Source organism: Garra rufa, chromosome 16, assembly GCF_049309525.1.
Source record: "Garra rufa chromosome 16, GarRuf1.0, whole genome shotgun sequence".
Lineage (NCBI taxonomy): Eukaryota > Metazoa > Chordata > Actinopteri > Cypriniformes > Cyprinidae > Garra > Garra rufa.
In genome coordinates, this window is record NC_133376.1 from 4,561,277 (window position 1) to 4,584,980 (window position 23,704).

A 23,704-nucleotide genomic window follows, 5' to 3' on the forward strand; every position below is an offset into this window, starting at 1 on the left:
TCAGTGTGTAATAAGACACTCCTCTGCTTAGCGTGTTCACATAGCATGTTTCGAAAAAGAGAGGAATTTTTCTCTATTGATAGCATACGGAAATGTCAGCATTCATATGGGGAAAAAGATCGGTGATCCGAGGTATACATCCATCGCCCAGATTGAAGACATGGTGGACAAAGCTAAAATAGGTCAAGAAGCAAATAACCTAACTAAAAAAAAAAGCAGCCCCTATCTGTTATGATTACCTTTATATTGTCTGAATTATTTTAAGACTGCCCCTTCTCATTTTAGACCCCACTTTTTCATAAAGTCCACTTAAGTTTTTTAGAAGCAGAAAAACAAACAGGGAAAGTGGAGCCCACCAACATCAATTTAGTTAGACAGTGGGAAAGTGGAAGGAGTCTCAGTGAAGCAGCCTTGTGCATCCTGCTGTCCACTCTGGCTCATGGAAACAAAAGCTGGCAGGGATCATGGTCACAGCGCTCACCTGTAGGTTCCATAGAGTCTCTGTGACTGTCACATATTTAGAGGACATGGGGGAAGGCAGGGAGGGGACATGCAAGGACAAGCTTAGCTTAGGTGCTCTCGCTGGCCTCAATAGACTGCATTTTGACCAGGTGGTCAGGTTTGCCTCCGGCAGCGTAATGCTCCCACATCTGTAGGTAGAGTCTCTCCAGGTCCATGGTGTACTGCTTGGTGTTGAACAGAGGGCTGCAGATACGCTGCTTCCAAACACGGGCACGAACCTTCTTCAGGCTGAGTGGAAAGAAGGAAGAATGTGTTTAAAAGATCTTTAACTTGTATTGTTTTGAAAGTGGAAATCGATTGAGGAACTTACAATTCCATATCAGTGCCAAGCTTCACGGCAACATCTTCATACTCCTGACGACTTTGGGCAATCAGCTCAAGACAGCCAAGACAGGTGAGCTGAGAAGCAGCTACACGTGAAGCCAACGTCTCTCCTACAGAAAACATCAGGATGCTAGAGTGTTTAATCACTAGGGCTGTGTTCAATACATCGACACAACAATATCTTGTCACATAGTACTTAGGGATGGGACGATACGAATACAAATTTGTGTTTGTTTTGATTTGTGTGTGCTTCTAAACTTACTACCTGGCATAGTAACCATAGGGGTACCAGCCCACAGCACATCCATGCCTGTGGTGTGGCCGTTACAGAGAGGGGTGTCCAGGCACACATCAGCCAACTGTCCACGTCGTACATGCTCCTCTTTGGGAGCCACAGGGGAGAAGATGATGCGAGAGGCAGGTAAGCCCAGGTTCTGAGCGTACTGTTGGATATTGGGCTCACCCACAGCCGGGAAGCGCAGCAGCCAAAGGACACTATTGGGCACACGCTTCAGGATCTACAAAAAACAAAAAAAAGATGAAACTGATTTACCAATTTCCATTTCTGTTATTTTGTGTAAATAAAAACAAAAGTTATTAGATTTTTTCTTCTAGTGTTCATTTTGTGATGTACTTTATGTGTTATAGTCGTAACATTAATCATTTTAGCTGTTTTTCCATGGTCAAGTACCCTGGAAATCCAGAGATCTCGCGAGAGCACAATTTGAATTGTCTCTGCAAGACACTCTGGCATCGAGCAATGATGCACGTTACTGCATTACGTAAGCAGTTCTGGGAACCAATCAAATCGGTGTATCTGATGTAGGCGGGTCAGAGGAGAGCTAATCTGATGACGACAGCGCTGCGACGTCCGGAATCATTTAGTAAACATTGAAAGATGGCTACAAATGAACACCAGTTGTTTGAAATGGCTTTGGCCGTTACAATGAACGAGTTAGACTTGGCTTTTCATATAAAAGAGAAACAGAAAACAGCACTCGAATCGTTCCTTCGCAAGAAGGACGTTTTTGCTGTTTTGCCGACTGGATACGGCAAGAGCTTAATCTATCAGTTAGCTCCGCTGGCAGCTAAGCATATGGGGTGTATTGTTGTGACTGGTCGTGGCGTTATCCAATTGCGCGCAGTGAGAGTTTCAAATGCATGCTTGGTGCCGCCCCTCGAGTTAGACCCTTTTCATTGCTCGATGCCAGACCCTTAATCTTAATCTTAATTTTTTCCAGGCTAATGGTCAAGCCAAACAGTCAAGGAACGGTTACAGTTATATTTCCATCTGAGATTTAAATTTTTTTTTGAGGTTCGGCACAGCATGTAGGGACTTGGGCTACTAGGGGTGGGAAGGAAGAAAAAAAAAAAAAAAAATCGATTCTCCAATGCATCGCGATTCTCTCTTTAACGATTCTGAATATTTCAGAATCTATTCTGAGCTTGTTTTTTTTTCCTGCATATGGCATGTGTGCACTAGAGACGTGGCAGACTTCATTGCACAGAATTTGCATTCTAACTTGCTTTCATTTATGCCATTTGGAATGCAGCACTATTAGATGCACGAAACTCACGCTGACAGACTATTATGCGCGCTTAGTGTTTGTTCGTCCTAAAGCTTGATTGTGGCTGCGGTTAAATGTCCTTGCATTTTTGAATACTTTTATATGAAAATTGAGGTACTCAGTCAATTACGTTTTCAGAGCAGGACAAAACATCTGATATATCAAAATAGATCTGTGCATTAGTTTGAATGCAGCTTGTTAAAGCCACAAAATGTCTATGACCTCATCATTGATTAAGGCCCTGCTGAATAATGCCGAAGAGAAAAGAAACAACTATAGTCTGTAAACTTAAAGAACACTTATTTTAAATTTAAGTATTTTTTGTTTTAAGTAGCCTGCTTATATAATAAAAAATTAAGCACATATTTTGCACAAAATAAATTTGATATAAAATGTATATGAAAATGTAGCCATGCGCAGTAATATTGAAAACTGAGAATGTGACGCATTGGAATATTTAGTTGATAATGAAAATCGAAATTAAATTGAATCGTGAAACCAGTGAAGAGTCACACCCCTACTTTTAGGATGGCAGTACTGACATACAGAGATTCCAACTAGAAACAAAAAAGCATAGAAACTGCAGTTTGACATTTTGTTAAAATGTAAAGTTGTTAAGATGTATTTGCACAGCAGAAGAATTAATTGAAGAAAAAAAAATGCTCAAGAAAAAAAAAAAAAAAGATCCGAGAATCGTTTTGGAATCGGATCGTGACTCACAGAATCAGAATCGGCTACCAGTTTTGTAGCTGATTATTTGAGTATTTTATAATTATTTTATTATCATAATTATTATTTTTCAAAAAGCTCTGTTATCAGCTGCACAGTGAAAAATGTACCCATATCTGTACCAGTTAGGCTGGTACCAGCGCAGCACAGAATGGAACAGTTAAACAACAGTTTGGACAAATAGTGATTTAGTGGCTTCTGAATCTACTTAGCAACAATGGCTGTTTAAAAAAAAAATAGAAGTCATTTAGATTTTTTTTTTAATTGAATGACTAAGTATTCATAAGTCAATGAAACAAATTTTAAAATGTTTAAATATTAAATTATTTTGAAGAATGTTGGTAACCAAACCAACGTAAGTATTTTATAGTAGTCAATAATATTTTATAGAAGAAGTCAATGGGGGCCAGCAACAGTTTGGTTACCAGAAAACATCCTTCAAAATATCCTTTTGTGTTTACCAGGAGAAAGAAATTCATAAGGGTTTGGAACTTGACAAATGACAAAGCAAAGGCAACATAATTAGAAAAGTATCTTCTCTTGTCAGGTAGCACTGATTAAAAAATTATATTGCATAGACAGACATTAAAAAAAAAAAATCCCATCTTGTCAGTAGTGAATTTTCCTTTTAAATCTTACATTTGCCCACATCTGCAGGGTGGGAGGGTCAATCTTATAGAGCTGGTTGAAGTTGCAATAGACAATTGAGTCTTCAGGGAGGCCATATTGTGAGCGGGTGGTCACCACAATTGTTCTAGGAACTTCTTCTCCTGTTGCTGCCTTGTTGTTAATCTAAACAGAAACATTAAAAGAAGATCAGTTAACAGTTTAGGTACTCAAAAGACAAGCATGTGCCCTAAAACTGTGTCGCCCATCCCTAGAAGCCTTTTAACTTCTCTGCCACCATGTTTGTGCCACCTACAACACTGGTGTGAAGGCCCCAGTGTGGGAAAAAAATGGCTATTGCAGATCCTGCTATTCTCAGCCAGTTTATGGGTGCCATACCTGCAAGGCTACAGTCCCAGATACTATAACCTCCTCCACTGTATAAATCTGAAAAACAACAAAATGTGGTAATATTCTGACTCTGCCTACTAGGAAATTGTCTTTTTGCCAGATCTTCAAGACGATCAAAGGAGGAAACTGATCTGAGGTCATTAGAATCATTTCACCACCAATCTGAGGGGAATTAAGTCTCATGTGTGGATACAAATGGAACAAGAGCAAACACAGCCACGTTCTGATAAAAAAAAAAAAAAAGAAAACCTCACACCACTAAATCTCCATAGAAAATTATTCATAATTTGGGAGGTGCCACTGACCACAGAAGACAATATTCAGAAATTGATCATTAATCAGCAATTGATATTTTGAGCATGATTCACGTAAGCACTTTAACCTAACATTCCAGTTATCAGAAACAATTAAGACAGTTTAGAATTCTTTGTTGTGTAAACCACTTATTTAACAGAATATTCACTTATATGCACTTGTCCAAATTAAATTAAAATAAACTAAAAACATCATGCATGTAACCTCCTCTCTCCCAGAATGAAGGCTCAACCCGAAAATTAATGTGCATGTACATGTGGTCAACTATCCACCGATCTATCATGCTAAGGATTATGGACAGGACTAAATCCCAGTCTGAGAGTGAGCCAAGACCCTCACAGCCAGGGAAAACCCAATTTTCAGCCAAGAGACGTCCAGTGTTGAGATCAACACTAAGGGCCTACAATGGGCCATACCTGAGTGGTAGCCAGGCCGTTGCTGACAGTAAAGCCATTAATGGTGACCTGGATCTGGCCCTGATTGATCATGTTAATGATGGCCTCAGCAGCTGTGTTCATAGGGATGACAGGCATGGAGAGGGCACCATTACTGTCAGCTGACTCTTGACCATCACATTCCATCTGAAAGTAGGGGAATATTGAGAAAGAAACATTACCATGTGTGTTAAACAGTGTAATGGAATGCAATGGAAGTGCAGTGTAATGGAATGGAATAAAGCAGTAACTTCTTCACTAACCTTCACCACTTTGATATCTGGCAGGCTTTCCAGGAAGGCTTTCAGATCGATGCCATTCAGTACAATGCGATTGTCAAAAATATGGCCATTTGACTTGAAGTCTATCACTGCTTTTTTCTGTTGAGTAAAAAAAACAACAACAACATGAGCCTTCACCTCTGTAATAGGATTTTTTAAAATGTTACTAGAGACTGAATCTTACCTTGAGGTGAGGGAACATATTGGCATGATCTCCAATGAAGAAAGTGTTTGGCATGTAGGCCAGCTTCTCAGAGTACTGCTCTGCAACCTCAACAGGAGATGTGTCCTTATCAGAGATTATGTAGTCCATAAACGGAGCTCCACTGGTGCCTGGGTATCCAAGCCACATGGCCTATAGTAGATTGTAAAAAATAAAGCAATCAATCAATTAGATCTATATGCTACCAGTTTAAAAGTTCAGGCTCTGTAGAACTTTAAAAAAGGAGCTATTTTCACTCTGTAAAGTAACATTAAATTAAGACAGTAAAGATACTTTTGTTAACAAATCTTTCTAATCCAAATAAATGCTGGTAAATGTATAAACATTCAAATAAAAAGCAGCTATTTTAAATTGTAACATGCAGTGCTAGTTTTCCGGTTGTCTCTGCTTCTATAACATTTCAAACCCAGCTGCAAGACAGTCCTTAAAGGGGTCCTATTATGCTTTTTCACTTTTTGAATTTTAGCCAGTGTGTGGCGTGCATGTTTGGGTATATAAAACATCTACAAAAGTTACAAATCTCAAAGTCAACTCCAAAAGGCAGATATTTAGAAAAATCCCTTTTCAAGAACTACAATGAACAGCTTCTTTGGACTACAGTGTTTGTTTTCTGGATGCTATGTCGTCACAACGTGGTCCATTAGAACATCATTCAAATCCCGCCTGCGGAAATTTGAATCATTGGCAGGTGTGGAGGGACGAAGTGGGGATTCACCTAACTTTAGCGATGTAGTATGGACAGCCGATAAACGCAAGCACTGACTAAAGTAGCCGCAAACTGCTCCGGTCGCTGTGTCGGAGCTGCGCCATTGACATGTGCGTTATAGAGGATTGAACCAATGTGATTTTGCATGAAACATATCCATATTTAAAACGCAAGAATCACTTTAATCTACTTTGCGCAGTTGTACAGGGAACTTGCTGCTTTGGAAAGGGGCGTGGCAGGACTGAAATGCTGTCTAAGCTGTTTTGCCAATCGCAACGCAGTGGGACTGCTAACCAATCACAACACATTTCGTTTTTTCCAGAAGGTGGTTTTATGGGGAGAAAGCTATTATAATAATGAAAGTTATGTGAAAATGCATTTTTCGAAGCACCAAGCATGAGAGCATGTTCTAGTGCACCCACAAAACTAAATAAAGACTTTGTAAAAGAGCATAATAGGACCCCTTTAATTATAATTGTAAGAGAATTATAATGAAGGGTTTCCTTCAGTTCATTAACTTCAGTTTCTAAATATGTCCCAGGTCTTTCCTTCAACTTAAGTCTATGCCCGTTTTATCACCCACTGGGTAAAAACTGACATTTCCACACCTAACTGTATAACATGAAATAAACAATGTAGATGGCATTCTAAAAGCTACTCTCCAATGCCAACCTGAATTGGTGCAGGGCGCAATGCAAACAGCTCATTGCGTGCTCCTTTAGTATAACCATTCATGTTGACTAGGATGTGGACTCCATCTTGATGTATTCTGTCTGCTGCTTTTCCATTACAGGGGATCTATGAACACAGAACACAATGAAATCAAAACAGATATATATGATATACCTAAATAAGCCTGTGATGTTCACGTTTACTTACCTGTGAAAGGTCAATGAAGTGATGAGCCTCTGCCATAACTTTAACTCTGAAATTAGTGCTGTCATCGGGACTGAGAGCGTAGCAAAACACCTGTAAACAGTATAGCAGCATGAAATCACCAGCTCACCACAATTTGCTCAACAGAATGATTTATAAATAACAACTACTTTATTACAGACTCATCACCTCGAACTTCTCCGAGTTATGCATGCCAGGGATGGACTGCATCAGGTGGGAAGTGGGATGGTTGCCGAAATCCGAGCTAACGTAACCCACACGCAAACGGCCTCCACTGGCCTTCAAATCCTTTGGATGCTCAAAGGCTGGTTTATGAAGTGCATTGATCTACAGAACAAGAAAAGAATGATGCTGATGCTTATAAACTGAATAAGTATACTACTTTTACATAAAAACCAAGATAGAAATCAGAAATTGTAGCAAAACAGAGCAAAATGAGGCAGTTACAGTAATATACACACCTTATCCAGACACAAGTTACCATGTCTCTCTGCAATTGCCTTGCGGAAACCGTGAGAGAGAGGGTACAGCATGCTGTGATGGGGATGCACCGATGGCAGGCGGTTCTTGTCCAGCTGATCAGCCACAATGCTCACCAGCTTCTTCATGCGCTCATCGTAGTCAGTCCAGTCACATACAATCTACAAATCACAATAGAACGTCACACAAAGATTCCCACCAGTGAAAACACACATCCAAAATGTTTACAAACCTGCAGACAGTGAGCTAGGTTACAATAAGCATCAGGGAAGTCAGGCTTGAGCTTCAGGGCAGTGCGGTAAGATGCAATCGCTTCAGGAATGTTTCCAGAATCCTTAAATGGGAGAAGGATTTAATTTGAATTCAAAATAACAATAAAAACAATCTGAAAGAAAGTGAATTTTCCAGATTTCTAGATTCACACCTTGTGTATGGAAGCCAAGTTACTGTGAGCATCTGCAAAAGCGGGGTTGATCTGAATGGCTCGAGTGTAGCACTGCAGCGCCCCCTGAACATCCTGCATCTCTTTCAGAGTGTTGCCCATGTTAGAGTAAGCATCAGCAAATGTGGGGCTGATTCTGTTCAGTGACAGTGAAAACAAACAGAAGGTGAGACTTTGAAAGACACAAATAAAAATGGAAAGAGTGTAGCTAAACACAACATGCCTGATTGCTTCCTTATAGTGCATGAGAGCTTCCTGAAGTTTCCCCTGCTGCTGCAGGACACTGGCAAGGTTTGAATGGGCAGCAGCAAATTCAGGGAACACCTTTCCAACAAATACAACCGACATTTAACATATGATTCAAAATCTCTCCCAATTTTTTTTATTTTTATACATGTATAATAACAAATATGCATTTTCAGAAAACTTCACTGGTCCACTCACCTCCAGTGCTTTCCTGTAGAGCTGCACAGCCTCCTCAATGTTGCCCTGCTCACGCTTGATGTTGGCCAAATTGTTAAGCGAGTCAGCGTGAGTCGGGCACAGACGCAGAGCAGTGTTGTAACACTCCTCGGCTTCAGAAACCTAAAAGTAAACATGCAAATTAACAAAAAATAAACAGGGTTCTCACACTTTCATGTACACTAGATTCAAGGACTTTTAAGGACTTCAAGCACTATTTACTTTATATCAAGCACCTATCAAATTCACACCCCCAGCATATGTAGCGTCATGAAAGTGCTTACTGTACCGAACATTTCATTTACGCTTAACATTTACATAAATGTCAGAGTAATAATAATGTTTTGAATGTGAATCGTGTTCATTCAATGAAATACATTGAATACTGGTAATACTCAAATGCAATTTTGAAAATATTGATAAAATAGGCATTAAACTGGTTTTTGCTGTAGTTCTTGTACAAGATTTAAACTTATATGCACTCTGAATCAAATGATTAGCGATCCGATTGGAGTGCTTCAAAGCAGTGAATCACTTTGCGACGCAGTGGTTTAATGATTAGGAGTTTCAAAAAGCTCTGTTGATACTGTTCTTTGCTCTCTTTCACTACATAAATTATTCTTTGTTTGAAATGAAAACATTGCAATTAATAGACTTAAAATGTTTTGTTTTGTTAAACTGTGATCAAGTTAGTCACAGTTTCCATCATATTAAAAACAATTCATGACATGTCACTCATTATCTGGTACTTGTTTTTTTCGCTAACCCATCTCCACCCATTAGTGTCAATCATTAGTGCCGTTTCGTTCAGATTTTTGACAGCAGCACATATATTTTTGAAATAGCACCATAAACAAAATTCATTTAAAATTTAAATCAAGCACTTTCAAGGACCTATGTTTGTTACTTCCAGTACTTTCCAGGCCTTGAATCTATATGTCTGAAATTCAAGTATTTTCAAGTGTGGGAACCCTGAATAAAGCTCTCGTTTCTAAAGACTGTCTAGTGAACTTTAGCAGGTAAAATCCAGCCATTTTAATTGGAATCCATTCGGTTGGGTATATCATGTGAGGATGAAAGATTTCCCATTGGGTTCAAGTTGGTTGCATGATTCGCCTTCTGACAACAGAAATCTGCTTTGCTTGAGCTGTGGTTTACAAATCACCGACAACTGACATTTTTTAGACTGCAAAATTTCATTAAATGTTAACACACCCTATGATAATGACTGTGGACATTGCACAGAATACTGGTTTAAAATTCAAGTGTAGACAGCAGGGTTGCATAATTCAAGAACAGAAATGTAGGTTCTTACATTGCCCTTCTCCTTGAGTGCATTAGCGAGATTGCAGTATGCATCTGGAAAGTGTGGTTGCAGCTCAATGGCACGACGGTAAGTGTCAATGGCCAGGTCAATCAGACCCTGCTCGTAGTACACGCACGCCAGGTTTCCATGGACAACGGCATGATTTGGGCTCAGGCTGAGGGCACGCAGATAACCAGCAACAGCTCTGTGAAGGAAAAATTATATACGCATCAGACTGGCCGAAAAGGGCTGCGAAACAATACACAACGGCAGAGGACATAACCATTTACCTGTCAAAGATACGAGCTTCTTTCAGAACATTGCCCAAGTTAATGTAAGCATCCAAAAAGTTTGGGTCCAGGGTCACTGCCTGTAAACCAATTAAATAGCCTATGTGAACATTACACTCATTCTTATCACTTTTCAAAGTAAGAATGTCATTTGCAACCAACCTTTTCAAAATGATGTATAGCCAGCCAGATCTCCCCTTGGGCATTGAACACACATCCTAAGTTACTCCAGGCCACGGCAAAGTTTGGCTGAGTTTCAATTGCCTTCAGGTAACAAGCCTTTAACAGGTTAACAGTAAAAAAAAAAAAAGGAAAAAAAAAAACAGGAGGAAGAGGAGGTAGAAGAATAGAGAGTAGAGAGAGGAGGGGTTGTAAAAGTAAAGAAACCAAAAGATCAAATAAAAAGGAAGAAAGAACAAAAAGGGCAGACAGAAAGAGAGTTAGTATCCATTCTCGCAAAAAGCAAAAAGTGAGTCTACAGCATGGGCTCGCGTGCGCGAAATTCTGCCGCGCTAAGCTGCACACTTTTCCTACGCTGCGCAAATCCAACCAACACCTATACTCCGACTTACATTCTTCAGTTATGCAGTTTCAAATTACCTGTATAACTAAAATGTTGCACTTATACTACTACAAAATAAAAACATACAGAGTGCAGACAAAGGTCCCAAATCAGCTTTAGATCGTTGACGTTACATAATCTCAGTCAAATTCACAACCTTAAATGCAAGTGCGGCGTGCAGGTGGAGGTCCCTGTAATGCAAGCGCAAAAAGCCACGCAGACTACCACAGTGTGGCCGCCGCTTGCGCCGTTTCCGCTTGCGCCCGTATTCGCCTGCGCCAACGCCAGCTCAGGGTGCAGACAGCAGACCTGGATTTAACTCCCAACCAGACTGGCACACGAAACTATGAAACCCCCTACCCCTTTGAGGTTTTCAACTGGAGTGAGTACCCATGGCCAAATCTATCATATTTTAAAGGTTTATTTGTTGTAGAGTTAGCTAAGTAACAATCATTCCAAATGGTGTCATGTTTAAGGCTGCACAGCCACTGGGTGCCATGCTAGCAGGGAGAGCGTGCAGGTCTGCAACCCGCCAGCTGGGGGTCGAGGGGAGGGGACAGTGTGGTTCAAGCGCGCATCTTTTGGTCGCGGTTTTGTCGCTGCGCAGCCCTTGCGCCACTGCAGACTCACAGCGCTTCATCTGCTCAGCAGAACGCTGCAACTCCAAATAAAGGAGAAAAAACAAATCATAATCCAAATGAACAGGAAAAAAATAATCAACAAATAAAGAGAGTTAGAGGATTCTTACTGTGCTTTCATTTGCTAACAGTATCCAATCCATTTCTCTTTTAAATTACTTGGGCATTACACTTTTCTTTTGCTTTCACTTACTATAGTTTTTTTATTTTTTTCTCTTGTTTTTTTTTGTTCTTCAAAGGAAGCCACAAGACAGAAGAACTCAGGCATTGGAGTAAGGTGTTTTTCTTTCTGTTTTGTTACAAACCCGTTACCACATTTTTGGACTTTGTCTGGGGGGCGGCCGCAGCTGGAAGAGGAGAAGACTGATGCTGCCCTAGTGTTCCTGTCCACCGGACCGCACCTACGCAGGAATAGTGTCACCCACCTGAAACCTTCTAAATAACAATATCAGTCGTGGAAAAACCAAAAGAGACAAAATAAGAAAACAAGAGCGTTAGTAAAAGTTTGCAATCAAGACATTTCATATGGACATGAAAACTTGTATTGACAAAGCAAAACAAGTAAAACAAAATGAAAAAAGGAAAAGAAATCTAAAATGACCTAACATCAGTTTAAACCCATGCAATGAAAGGATCGTACATTTTCAGAAACAGGAATATGTTCGCGAGGGGGTCGAGAGTGAAGAAAGGCTTTGAAATGAGACTTACACACAGGTTCAAACTTTCCATTACAATGTCACATTTTCAAATACAGGTAAAGGAGGGAGGCCAACTGGCTTGATCTTACCCAAATGAACTGATCACATTGCTCTGGGAATATTATTAATAATCATAACATACAAGGGGGAAGAAATGTAATCGATCATTCTTTTGTTCTTTGTTTACGTGGTTTAATACCTTGTTTGCTTTATCCTGTCCTGCCTTCTTGACTCCTGGCCAATGGATATGGAAAGAAGCCTGAGGTTTAAAGACTTCATAATCATCTAGAAGCCTCCACAGCTCTGAAATAAAGAGGTCATCGCTTGTGTCGCGCGTGTATAGTTCTCTCTCTCTATCATGGTTTCTGACGCGTGCAGTGGAGTGCAAAAATCGATCTGTCTGCCTGGCACAGCCTAGGGCTGACACACAGTGTTGGAAAAACATAAACCCTCCCGAACCCGATTAGCTGTAAATAGGGGGATATGTAATTAAACTGGGGGGGAAAGGCGGCAAAAATGAAACCGTCTCTACTCAAATGCACTATGGAGCCCATACAAAGCATCTGTTGGCTTGACTGAGGGGTCAGACAGACAGTTCGAAGCGCGCACACTCCACGGGCCCTAAGCGAGCGCGCGGGGGGTTAGGAGCGACAGAGCTGGTGGGGGGCGCCTGCCCCTTGCACTCTTCCCCACCCCGCCCCCCTGAGGCACCAAATAAGAGGGCTTCTAACCAACAGGATGAGAACTCTCTCCACAACATTAAAACAAACTCCCAAAGACCCACAGAAACCACATACTGCCTCAAAGGTGGCATTTATTTGGGGAAGTAAATCCAAACTGACAGCCAAAGGGCCATGACTTTTCAACTTTTAAAAAGAATCAACTAGTTAGAATAATGCACATGAACTGCATGGTTAGGGTTAGAAGCCATCTTATTTTTTGCATAGCAAAAACCACTATCTTCATCAGTCCATTTATTTCTCCAAGACCGAGCCAGCGAAAACCCTCCAAGAGACTACAGGGAAGAAAAGCATGCCAAACTGCAGCATGTGTTTTAGGACCCCCGTTTGGTGAGACACAGAAGAGCCCAGCCTTTCTTCCTTTGTGTGGGGGCAAGCGGGGGCTGGCCAGGCCAGGATGAAGCAGTGTTTAGACTGAAAGAAGCATTGGAGTGAGAGAGGGCAAAAAGAAGGGGTGGATCTCTAATCTAGCCATCCAAATTAACAAAACAACACAGCAAGTGAGAAGAGGGTAAAGGGGTCTTAACCTTGCTGAATTTATAACAAAACAAAAAACTGAATTTGAGATGCAGGTGACCTGGTGTGCAGGTGACACTCTGCTCTAGTTGAATACTGGGGCTAGTCCTGTAGGATGGTAAAGAGTGCTGACGTGGGGAAATAAAATGACCAGTGCACTCGAGTGTACTGATAAGAACTTAAATTAAACACACTGCAAAAAAAGTTTTTCTTACTTAGAATTTTTTGCCTTTGTTCCAGCCAAAATATCAAAAAATTCTTAAATCAAGAAGGATTTTCCTGACGACTCAAAATTAAGTGCGCTTTTTCCTTGAATCAACCAAAATAATCTGCCAATGGGGTAAGGAAATTAATCTTGTTTTTAGTTTGAAATAAGACTTTTTTGCTTACCCCATTTGGAGATTATTTTGCTTGTTCCAAGCAAACATATTTTTGAAATATTTGGCTGGAAACAAGATAAAAAAAAAAAAATAAGTAAAGCATTTTTTGCAGTGCAAAAGCCTAACACTCACTCCCAAAATGCAAGAATGGCTAGGTGTCTGACAGAGGATTATGGTGTACAGCTATAATTTTAGAGTTAAAAAAAACAAACAAAACTCATTATGTAAACGTGCAAGGGCCGACATGTTTAAACATACCTTTGCCTCTTCAAGGCGTCCAAGCGCTTTAAGCAGGTTACCCAAGTCACTGCGTACACAATACAGATCCTGTAATTTAAAAAAAAAAAAAAAAAATCATCAATTACTATTATACAAGCGTGCATCCACTTTTCTCTCAACTGTTTACTTTCACTTTAGACACAACCAACTGTGTTTATATGTAATCCTTGCGTGTTTTTAACAGTATTAACGAATCAGATGCCAAAGGTAGCTTAGTCCAGGCGTGGTTTGACAGGCTTTTAGCGCGCACTTCAGGTTTATGCACTCATGAAGCATGATACTATGATATTTATTCAAAGGCAGATCGTGGAGACATTTTAATAGGGATGTCCCGATCCGATCACGTGATAGGAAATCGGGCCCGATCACGTGGTTTCAGACTCGATCGAAATCGGACATTACCTCCAGATCAGGACTCGGATATATATGTATATATCAGAGAAAACTGTCTGTCACTGACGGAATTTCTGTTGCAATGACGGAAAAATCTGAAGGCCGTTTGTCACTTTGGCAGGAGTCTGAAAAGGAGTGCACGCTGGCGTTTCTGACTGCCGCTGCTCCCGGTTTATATCAGTTTTAACATTTGTAATACTTCGTTATTTTAACACATAGTTCAAACATTTTTACGCTGCAGGGTTTTTAAAGTTTAGGAGCAATCCCCTTTAGGCGTTCTACCTGCGTGTTCGCTCTCGAATGTAGTGCCTGCCTGGACGGTCTAAGGTTCGGCTCACGCGCCCCGGGATCAATTGCCCTCGGCTGGACGGTCTAAGGTTCGGCTCACGCAGCCCAGAATCAACTGCCATCGGCTGGACGCTCGGAGGTTCGGCTCGCGCAGCCCAGAATCAACTGCCATCGGCTGGACGCTCGGAGGTTCGGCTCGCGCGGCCCGGGATCAGCTGCCCTCGACTGGATGGTCTGTGGCTGGTTGCAGTGAGGTTTGACTCACGCGGCCCGGGATCTACTGATCTCGGCTGGATGGTTGGCTGCTCTGTCTTCTGCTGGAGGGTCTGCCACTGGCTGCAGTGAGGCTCGGCTTTCACGGCCCGGGATAAACTGCCCTCGGCTGGACAGTCTAAGGACGCGGCAGGCTGGGATTGGCTGTTTGGTCTATTGCTGGTTGCGGGGAGAATTGAATGACCTGCCACTTCCTCACCGGGAGGGCACTCACCCGCTAAAGTGGTTCGCCTTTGGTGAACTTGTGTTACAAGGATGAACTCCCTTTTGCTCACTACTCTGGTATGATATATCTGTGCAAATGCTTTTAATTCCCTCTATTCTGCTGTTTCGGGTCTTGGTTATATTTGTCCAGCTATGTCTCTTTTCTATTCATCCTCGGATCTGCATTATCTGAACTGTTCATATCGTCTTCCCGTGGACATTTATAATTAATGTGCTTCCTTGGAAATTTTGCGCCGTCCTCGATATTCTGATTTTTGCGAAATTCTGATTTTAAGCCATTCTAGGATTTCACCTGCTTTTAATTTAGGGTCTGTCTCTGCCAGTATCCAACCCTATGTAAGAAATCTTGGGGTTGTAGTCGATTCGTCACTGAACTTTGAGAAACAAATTAATACTGTGGTACAGAGGAGTTTCTTCCATCTGAAATCGATTGCGAAAGTGAAACAGGCTTTGTCTCACAAGGACTTAGAAACAGTAATCCATGCATTTATTACATCACGCTTGGACTACTGTAATTCCCTTTATCATGGCCTGCCTCAAATGGCAAATTCTCGTCTGCAAGTTGTGCAAAATGCTGCAGCAAGGCTTCTTACTGGTACAAAAAAGTGGGATCACATCTCTCCAGTTTTAGCATTGTTACATTGGCTTCCTGTAAAGTTTAGAATTGATTTTAAAATAGCTGTCTTTGTGTATAAGGCTTTATCTGGACTTGCACCTAAATATATTTCGGACCTTCTGACTCCATATACTCCTCAAAGGGCTCTCAGGTCTAGTAATCAGCTTCTCTTAACTGTCCCACGTTGTCGCTGTAAAACAAAGGGTGGTCGGGCTTTTTCAGCTGCAGCCCCTAAACTTTGGAATAGTTTGCCGGAAAATGTGAGATTTGCTCCTTCATTAGCTAGTTTTAAATCACTTCTCAAAACATATTTATTTTCTCTGGCTTTTGATTAATGTTATTTTAGGCTCTGATATCAGTCTGCTCTTATCTTATTTTATTGTATTATATTTTATCTGATGTCTGTTTTCTTTTATGTTTCATATCAGTATGTTGTTGTACAGCACTTTGGTGCAACTCTGTTGCTTTTAAAAGTGCTATAGAAAAAATTTTTGACTTGACTTTTGACTTTGACAGATTACACAGAGGGTGATCTAGCATAATTATTAGCTGTAATCCCCACCCCTGTCCAGTTGGTGGCGAGTGCGCTCCAGTGTGGCAACAGAGCATTTGCTCCAGAACTAAAATGCAATTGTTACTAATCTTTTGCCTTTTGCTATGCGTTTGATTAGACACAGGCGCAGTAGTACTAAGAAGCTACAATGATCTATCATGCCACATTAAAGAGCGCCAAAAAGGTATTTATTGCTTGAATTTCCTAATGAAATTGAATTTGAAATTTGAGACTTTGTTTCATTGCGATTTATTGGATGGGAGGCGCACTATGTACTCGTTAGTCATCGACTGAAAACAGCACAGACTCAAAGATTGACTGATCAATATTGCTCATTAAAATGAAAATATATTAAAATCGATGTCATTGCGGGGTGTGTTGAACATGAAAAGTTAAGCAGTCTCATCTGTTCTCTTCAACATCAAAAAAATGCAATTAAATGTGTTATAATTAAAATATGAAAATTAAAATGACAGGTGTTAAAGAATTATGACAGAATTTTTACGACCCTGTCCGTCAAAATGACAGGCAATGTAACAGTCTAACGCAACCTCTGCTATATATATTCTCATTATTTTTTAACACATCTATAGTTTTGCGGTGGCACAGAGTTAGACCTCTTGACTCCACACAGAAACACAGCAAACACTGTGGCACTTTTATTTTTTCATTTGTTTACATGCCTACCGAATATTTTAAGTTGAGGTGCTATTTGTTTTTTATATTAGACTTTTTTATATATTTACCGTTGCACTAATGTCCAGAAGTAAAGAATTTATGTAATTTATTACTTGATTATTCAAGCTACCTCACAGAAGTGCTCTGTTTGTTAACAGAGTTGTTGAATGTTAAAATAAGGTGAATTAAATAAAAAATAAGGAACATCCTGGATCTGTTTCTTCACTCTTCTTTTTTTTTGTTATAGAAGTATTGGATTGTGACTCTAACTCAGACTTGAGGGCAAAAAAACCTGATCGGGACATCCCTACATTTTAATCATCCACGATCAAAAATCGTCATATTGCACTTACAAGCATTTAAAATAATGTTGAAAATGATGGCTACGCTATAAAAAATACTGAGATATTGCATATCATCAAGGCTGAAAACAGTGAGATTATTTTCAGAAATACCACATAGTGTGAAACCACTGATTCTCTGAAACATTTTGAGGCGTAACTCACAGGATTGTACTGGAGGGCGGACACATAGGCTTGAACTGCTCCCTCCATGTCCCCTGCCGCCACCAGTGCTGCTGCCAAGTTGATGTATCCATCAATGAAGTCTGGTTTGAGACGGAGCGCGTGACGGTAGTGCTCGATGGCCTCCTGAAGTTGACCCCGTTCCTTGTAAACATTACCCAGGTTGGAGTAGGCCTCAGCCAGCATGGGGTTCTGCTTGATGGCCAGAGTGCTAAAATGGGCAGACCTGCAGAATTCAGAGAAGGAACATTTACAAAAGTAAAAGAAGGAACTGACAAATTTACACCATGTGCAACGAACAAACTCCCTATAATTGCCTGTAAAAACTGACAGCAAGTCATAGACATAACGCCATGTTCTCACTATTCTTGAACTTTCATAATAACGAGATTCTACCTCTACTAGTATTTGAGCTTTTATAAAATGTGTTATATTAAAGATTTGTAAATTTGTAAAAATGAAAGACTATCAATACTAGGGATGGGTACCGAAACCCGGTATTTTATCAGTCCCGGTGCCAAATTATAAAAGACTGAAGTATCGATAAGCTCTGACATTAACGGTTCTGCTGTCGGTACTGGAGAAATTAAAATAAATGTCCTATTTATTATTGCTAAATAAACATCAGCTAGCATATTTTACCTGACCAGCCTTTTGTAATTTGCGATAATATTCGTTATTCGCCTGCACTGCCGTTATTTGCAATCTCACGCACAAAATGTAGTCTGTTCCGCAGTACACAGAGCTCGCGCGCACACAACATGAGAGAGAGCTCGCGCTTATGGAGTGACGATGGCGGAGAGCGCCGAACGATCCAAAGTATGGTTACACTTCACCCGCGTGAACACGGACAATGCTCGTTGCAACAAGTGCAACAAGATTTTCGCTTGTAAAGGTGAAAACACAAGCAATTTATCAAAACATCTAGCCAAAGTGCATTATGTGCAGAAATGCAAAGTTTTCCACTGCCAAGCTTCTACTTCATCATCCGTCTCCTCAGGGGGGTGTTCCATAAAACAAGTTTACCAAATAAGTCAGGCTTATTTCAGTTAGTCTGACTTATTTTGTGCCAAATCAAGTGACAATAAGTCAGACTAACTGAAATATGCCTGGCTTATTTGGTAAACTTGTTTTATGGAACACCCCCCAGGTATGCATGCTATGTTAAAATAACAACATAAACATCACATAAGGTCTCTCTAAATCAGTATTATAATTAGGGATGCACCGAATCCAGATTTTTGGGGTTCGGCCGAATACCGAATCCACTGTTTAAGATTCGGCCGAATCCGAAAACGAATACCGAATCCTACTCGCATCCTTAATCACACATTTTTAGCTGTGACTGTCCAGCTGCCGTACCTGAAGTTGCTGCATTTTGGCTGCTGTCTGTAGATTCCTTCATGCACAACTCGTATTCTTTTGGATGTTTTAGATGCAAATGTTTTAACATCGGCAATATGTTGTGTACTGCTTAGGGTCCTTGCCACCACGAGACAAATTGGCATTGCAAATTGAACATAAAGCTCGACTTGAATCGCCTTCTTTTGGTTGAAAGTACTGCCAAACAAAACTTTTTTTGCTTACGAGTTCCATTTTCAGATTCTTACAGCCTACTACATTCGAACAGGTCCTATGTAAACACCTTCACGTAATCAACGGCCGTGTGACGTCGTAGTGCAAGTCTAGGGTTCGGTTTCGGTGGAAAATAAATCTAAGGTTCGGCCGAAACCTAACCCCGTCAAAAAGCCCAGGATTCGGCTGAATCCGAATCCGAATCCTGGATTCGGTGCATCCCTAATTATAATGTTAATAATTTAATAAACACATATACATATAGCCTACATATAGGCTAAATATTTAGAATATTTTTTATGCAGTAGCCTAAATAAATAATAATCATTAAAATGCCTTTATAGTACTGCTTTTACAAAATAGATAAATAATAATAAACTATGCTAAGAAATTATAGAGCAGAGCCTACCTAAAAATTAATTTGTAGTTAATCATTGTATATTCATTTACAAGAAATTTGTGTTTATTTATTTGTTTTAGAATCACTGGTTTTGTTTGTGTAATTAATTATTTTACATTTAAAAAATAAAGTGTTGTTATTTCTGTTGTCAATTTGTTTCAGTTTTTTAATTAAAAACGCAACAAAAAGTATCGATAGGAGTACCGTTAAAGTACCGAAACGATAAGTGGTATCGATAGAAGTAGTAATATCGTTAAAACCTTAACGTTACCCATCCCTAATCAATACACTTTCTTTAGGATTACTGTAAGTGCAAAGTAAACCAAAGAACATTGATTACAAAAGTACACAGGGTCCATTTTGAGTCGTAAAGAAATTATGTTTTTTGAGGAAAACATTTCAGGATTTCTCTCCATATAATGGATATGTATGGTGCCCCAAGCTTGAACTTGGGGAATGGAGTTTAAATGCAGCTTCAAAGGGCACTAAATGATCCCAGCCGAGGAAGAAGGGTCTTATCTAGCGAAACGATTAGTTATTTTTTTAAACAAATTGAAAATGTATATACTTTTTAACCTCAAATGCTCATCTTGTCTCGTTTCTGGGATGCACATGCATAGTCTGTGCAATCCGGGTAAATACAGTTACGGTATGTCAAAAGAAATCCCATCTCATTTTGGGAAAGAAAACAAGAGTTTTTCGACATACCCTAACTGTATTGACCCGCAGAGATGAGACAAGACGAGCATTTGAGGTTAAAAAGTCTATAAATTGACAATTTGTTTCAAAAATAGCTGATCGTTTCGCTAGATGAGACCATTCGTCCTTCGCCGGGATCATTTAGAGCCCTGCATTTAAACTGCATTTTGGATGGGGGCACCATACATATCCATTAAATGGAGAGAAATCCTGAAATGTTTTCCTCAAAAAACAATTTCTTTACAACTGAAGAAAGAAAGACAAACATCTTGGATGACAAGGGGGTGAGTACATTATCTGTAAATGTTTGTTCTGAAAGTGAACTAATCCTTTAAGGGCAGGACTGAGAGCACAGCCTAAACAAAACCCCCAAATAATTGACCTTTAAACACCACACCACCAATCCTTCTTCCCAAAGAGAAGCAGTGGAGCAGACCCACAGACCATGCTCCATGAGGACAGAGCAAAGGGGCCCCATCTCACCTGTCAAGCCTGCGACACTGGAAGTGGATAGAGGAGAGCAGCAGCAGTACGCCAGTATTATCCGGCTCCTGCCTCCACAGCTGCATACAGTGGCGTTCAGCCGCCTCAAAATCTCCTGACTGATATTCACGGTGCGCCAGCTCTGCCAACCCTTGGAAGGAAAGCATACGTTTGGTTGGTTCTGGAGCACCAACACAACCCAGAGGAGGGGGAAACAACATGTTAGAAGAAATGGAAATGAGGTAAAAAAAAATTAAATTAAACTAAAAAAAAAAAAACTGATGCAGTTCTAGAAAAAATAACACTACGGTGTGGAACCTTTTTTTTTTTTTTTGTGCTTTATATAAATATAAAATTGTCACTGCAAAACAATTCTAGCTTAAAATGCTTAAAACTAGTACTGATGGTTCCTGTAACGATGATAGCATTAATGATGTACTGCCATCACAAAATAAATCAATAAATACACAAACTCAGCAGCTAATTATATAAAATGACTGAAATTAAAACATCTAAGGTTTTAAAATCATTAATGAACTAATAATTAAAAAAAAAAAGCTGTAAACCTTAAATTGAGATTTAAAGAAATGGATCAGGATGAAATGAAAAATAGAGATGAGGTTTGGTATGAATGAGTATGACGTGATATGAAGGTGCAAAGGACAGATTAACATACATGGGTTTGCCCCAAAATTTAGAAATAAAGGACAAGCTTCCTTTCAATTCAAGTGTACAAGTTTAAATTAGCCTACAGGAAAAAATTATTTGCTTTAAATTAAATTCACCACAGTCACAAAACTGAGTAATTTTATTTACAATTTCATCCAAAAAAGTTTGTAACAAAACAACAGTCGGCTGATTAGACATATTTAGCTCCATTTTAAATTAGAGCATTTTGGGAGGTGCCTCAATACTAACGGCATTTAATGTTTCTATAAATAACTCATGTGTTTTATATAACATATTAAGGGTTTCCAAAGTGAAAATTAAATGGGTAAAAATCACAGAATCATTGCATTTCAATGATACACTTAAATTCAAGTTTGATTTACAAATTCGCAATCGTCTATTGAAATTTTGGAATTGACACTTTATTCTCAGTTATGAATGGCGAAAAATCCTGGTTTACACACTATTAATACTAAATATTCACTAATATCACGTCTTAGGACCATAAAAGAATATGCCATTACAAAAAGGCCTTCCATAAAGCAACAATACACTAGACAGAAGAGGAAGGAGGATGGGCATGTTTTGCAAGGACACCACTCACCATCCTACTAACGTTAGAAGCTGCTAACGTTATACCCACCTATTTGTTAAAATGAGAAAAGAAAATACTACTTTAATTTCGCTAGTGTTACTGAAATAGTTGCTCTACCGGTCTGAAAACAGATCTATTTGAACAAACTACTTCACAGTTTACTCATGCCACGCATGCAAAGAGGTCAGTATTACAGAGCTATTAAATCTGTTACAAATAAACTACACATTAAATCAATAAAAGTGCAAGATAATTGTCGAAAGCATTTATATTTAGAGCCAAACGATCATTAAGGTTATGCTTACCTGTGCTGTCAGCCACGTTCCCCACCGAGCTCGCCATCGCTCCTTCACGCTTTACCGAATCTTGTGCAACGGCGGACAGTGTGACGATTTAAGTATAGATGTAAAATATAAAGGTCAAAATTAAACTAACAAGTTTTAAAACTAGACTCGCATATTAGTGCAAGAAACGCTGAAATCTTCGGTAAACAGCCGGCGGTCTTCCTGCTGCTAAGCTAACACACTACAGGAGACGAATCCACGAAATCTGACACGCAAAGAAAACACCCAATTATGTTTTTCTCGACGTTACTTATTCCAAAAATATATATCTTAAAGCCTTAAACCTTAAATCGACATAGCTAGCAAAATATGCGAATTTATATTCGATGCTTTCACCACTGCGGTATTTTTAGCTAACAATGGCTTTCTAGTCTCCACTGAAATGGCGGATGTGACCGGAACTTCTTTTTCGAAGAGGAGGGGCAGGAACGTTAAAAAGTAGATCCATAGCAAAAACAACTGCGTACGATTGTTAAATAATTATTGTGAAAGCAAATTACAACCAGTGTGCGTTAGTGTACATATCAGATATAGAAAAAATACGAAAGTTTAATAGTCTTTATACTTTTTCCAAGTCCAAGCGCTGTTTGTTTGTGTACTGTTATTTGGTTTTATGTGCTGTATCATTACGCTCCACTACAGATCCATGAACGATAATGGCAGCGTTCAAAGGGTGTGTGGGTGGACTCAGCACGCTGTTTAGGCGGGAACTATCGCACTATCTACTAAACACCACCACAGGTGAATAGGGTAAACGTTTTGACTAACATATCACTATACTTTAGAAAGCTGATTAGTAATATTACAATTATTACACAAGGCAATTGTTTTGTATTGCAAGTTTTCTGAAATCTAATTTAATATGCATTAATTTGCATTTCAGTACATAAATCTGAACATTTCAAATGTATGGTTTAATTATACTGGCATCGTGTTATGTGTTAGAAACCCTTTGACATTCAGTTTTTATTTCTCACTAAGTGTAAACAAGTCATATTGTGACAGTACTTGCATTATTTGTTACTGCAGTGAACATGGAATAAAATGCAAGGAATGCATTTTTTATATTGTTAGTTTTTTGATTATAAAATAAAGTACTGGCTTTTAAGAAACAAATGTGCGATAAGTCAGGAAACTCAAGTCAGATATGAAAGAAAGGGAAAAGAGCAGAAGAAAGGTGAGGAGGGAAGTTGAAAAAAAAAGGATGAGGCTTTAATATGTATACTTGAGTTAATTATTATCAATATGTTGTTAGGTTTCATCAAACCTAACGTCAGCACAATGTCAACATTAAATTTTACGGATGAATTGAGCAAATATTTAGAGAGCAAAATTATTTTACTCAGGCTATATACAGGTGCATCTCAACAAATTAGAATGTTGTGGAAAAGTTCATTTATTTCAGTAATTCAACTCAAATTCTGAAACTCGTGTATTAAATTCAATGCACACAGAACGAAAGTAGTTTAAGTCTTTGGTTCTTTTAATTGTGATGATTTAGCTCAACAAATTAGAATACTTCATAAGACCAATAATAATAAAAAAAAAAAAAAAAAAAACATTTTTAGTGAATCGTTGGC

The 23,704-nt window shown here is 39.4% G+C and overlaps 1 protein-coding gene across 4 annotated transcripts; it reads right to left on the minus strand.

Moving 5' to 3' along the window:
- Positions 1-465: 465 nt before the first annotated feature.
- On the minus strand, positions 466-22,504 carry LOC141288848 (UDP-N-acetylglucosamine--peptide N-acetylglucosaminyltransferase 110 kDa subunit). Of its 4 annotated transcripts, none has more exons than XM_073821019.1 (22): positions 22,086-22,504; positions 20,517-20,667; positions 17,342-17,585; positions 13,789-13,857; positions 10,159-10,275; positions 9,997-10,076; positions 9,716-9,911; positions 8,383-8,523; positions 8,162-8,262; positions 7,921-8,074; positions 7,729-7,830; positions 7,478-7,657; positions 7,185-7,343; positions 6,999-7,088; positions 6,792-6,917; positions 5,375-5,545; positions 5,173-5,289; positions 4,892-5,056; positions 3,783-3,935; positions 1,109-1,364; positions 833-956; positions 466-750 (listed from the first exon to the last, which is right to left on the minus strand). In XM_073821019.1, the coding sequence occupies exons 1-22, from the start codon at positions 22,120-22,122 to the stop codon at positions 570-572; spliced, it is 3,114 nt and encodes a 1,037-aa protein (XP_073677120.1). In that variant the 5' UTR covers positions 22,123-22,504; the 3' UTR covers positions 466-569. The 4 variants fall into 4 exon arrangements, with proteins under 4 accessions (XP_073677120.1, XP_073677118.1, XP_073677121.1 ...); XM_073821017.1 differs by having other exon boundaries at positions 20,517-20,697; XM_073821020.1 differs by having other exon boundaries at positions 1,112-1,364; positions 22,086-22,503.
- Positions 22,505-23,704: the final 1,200 nt, after the last annotated feature.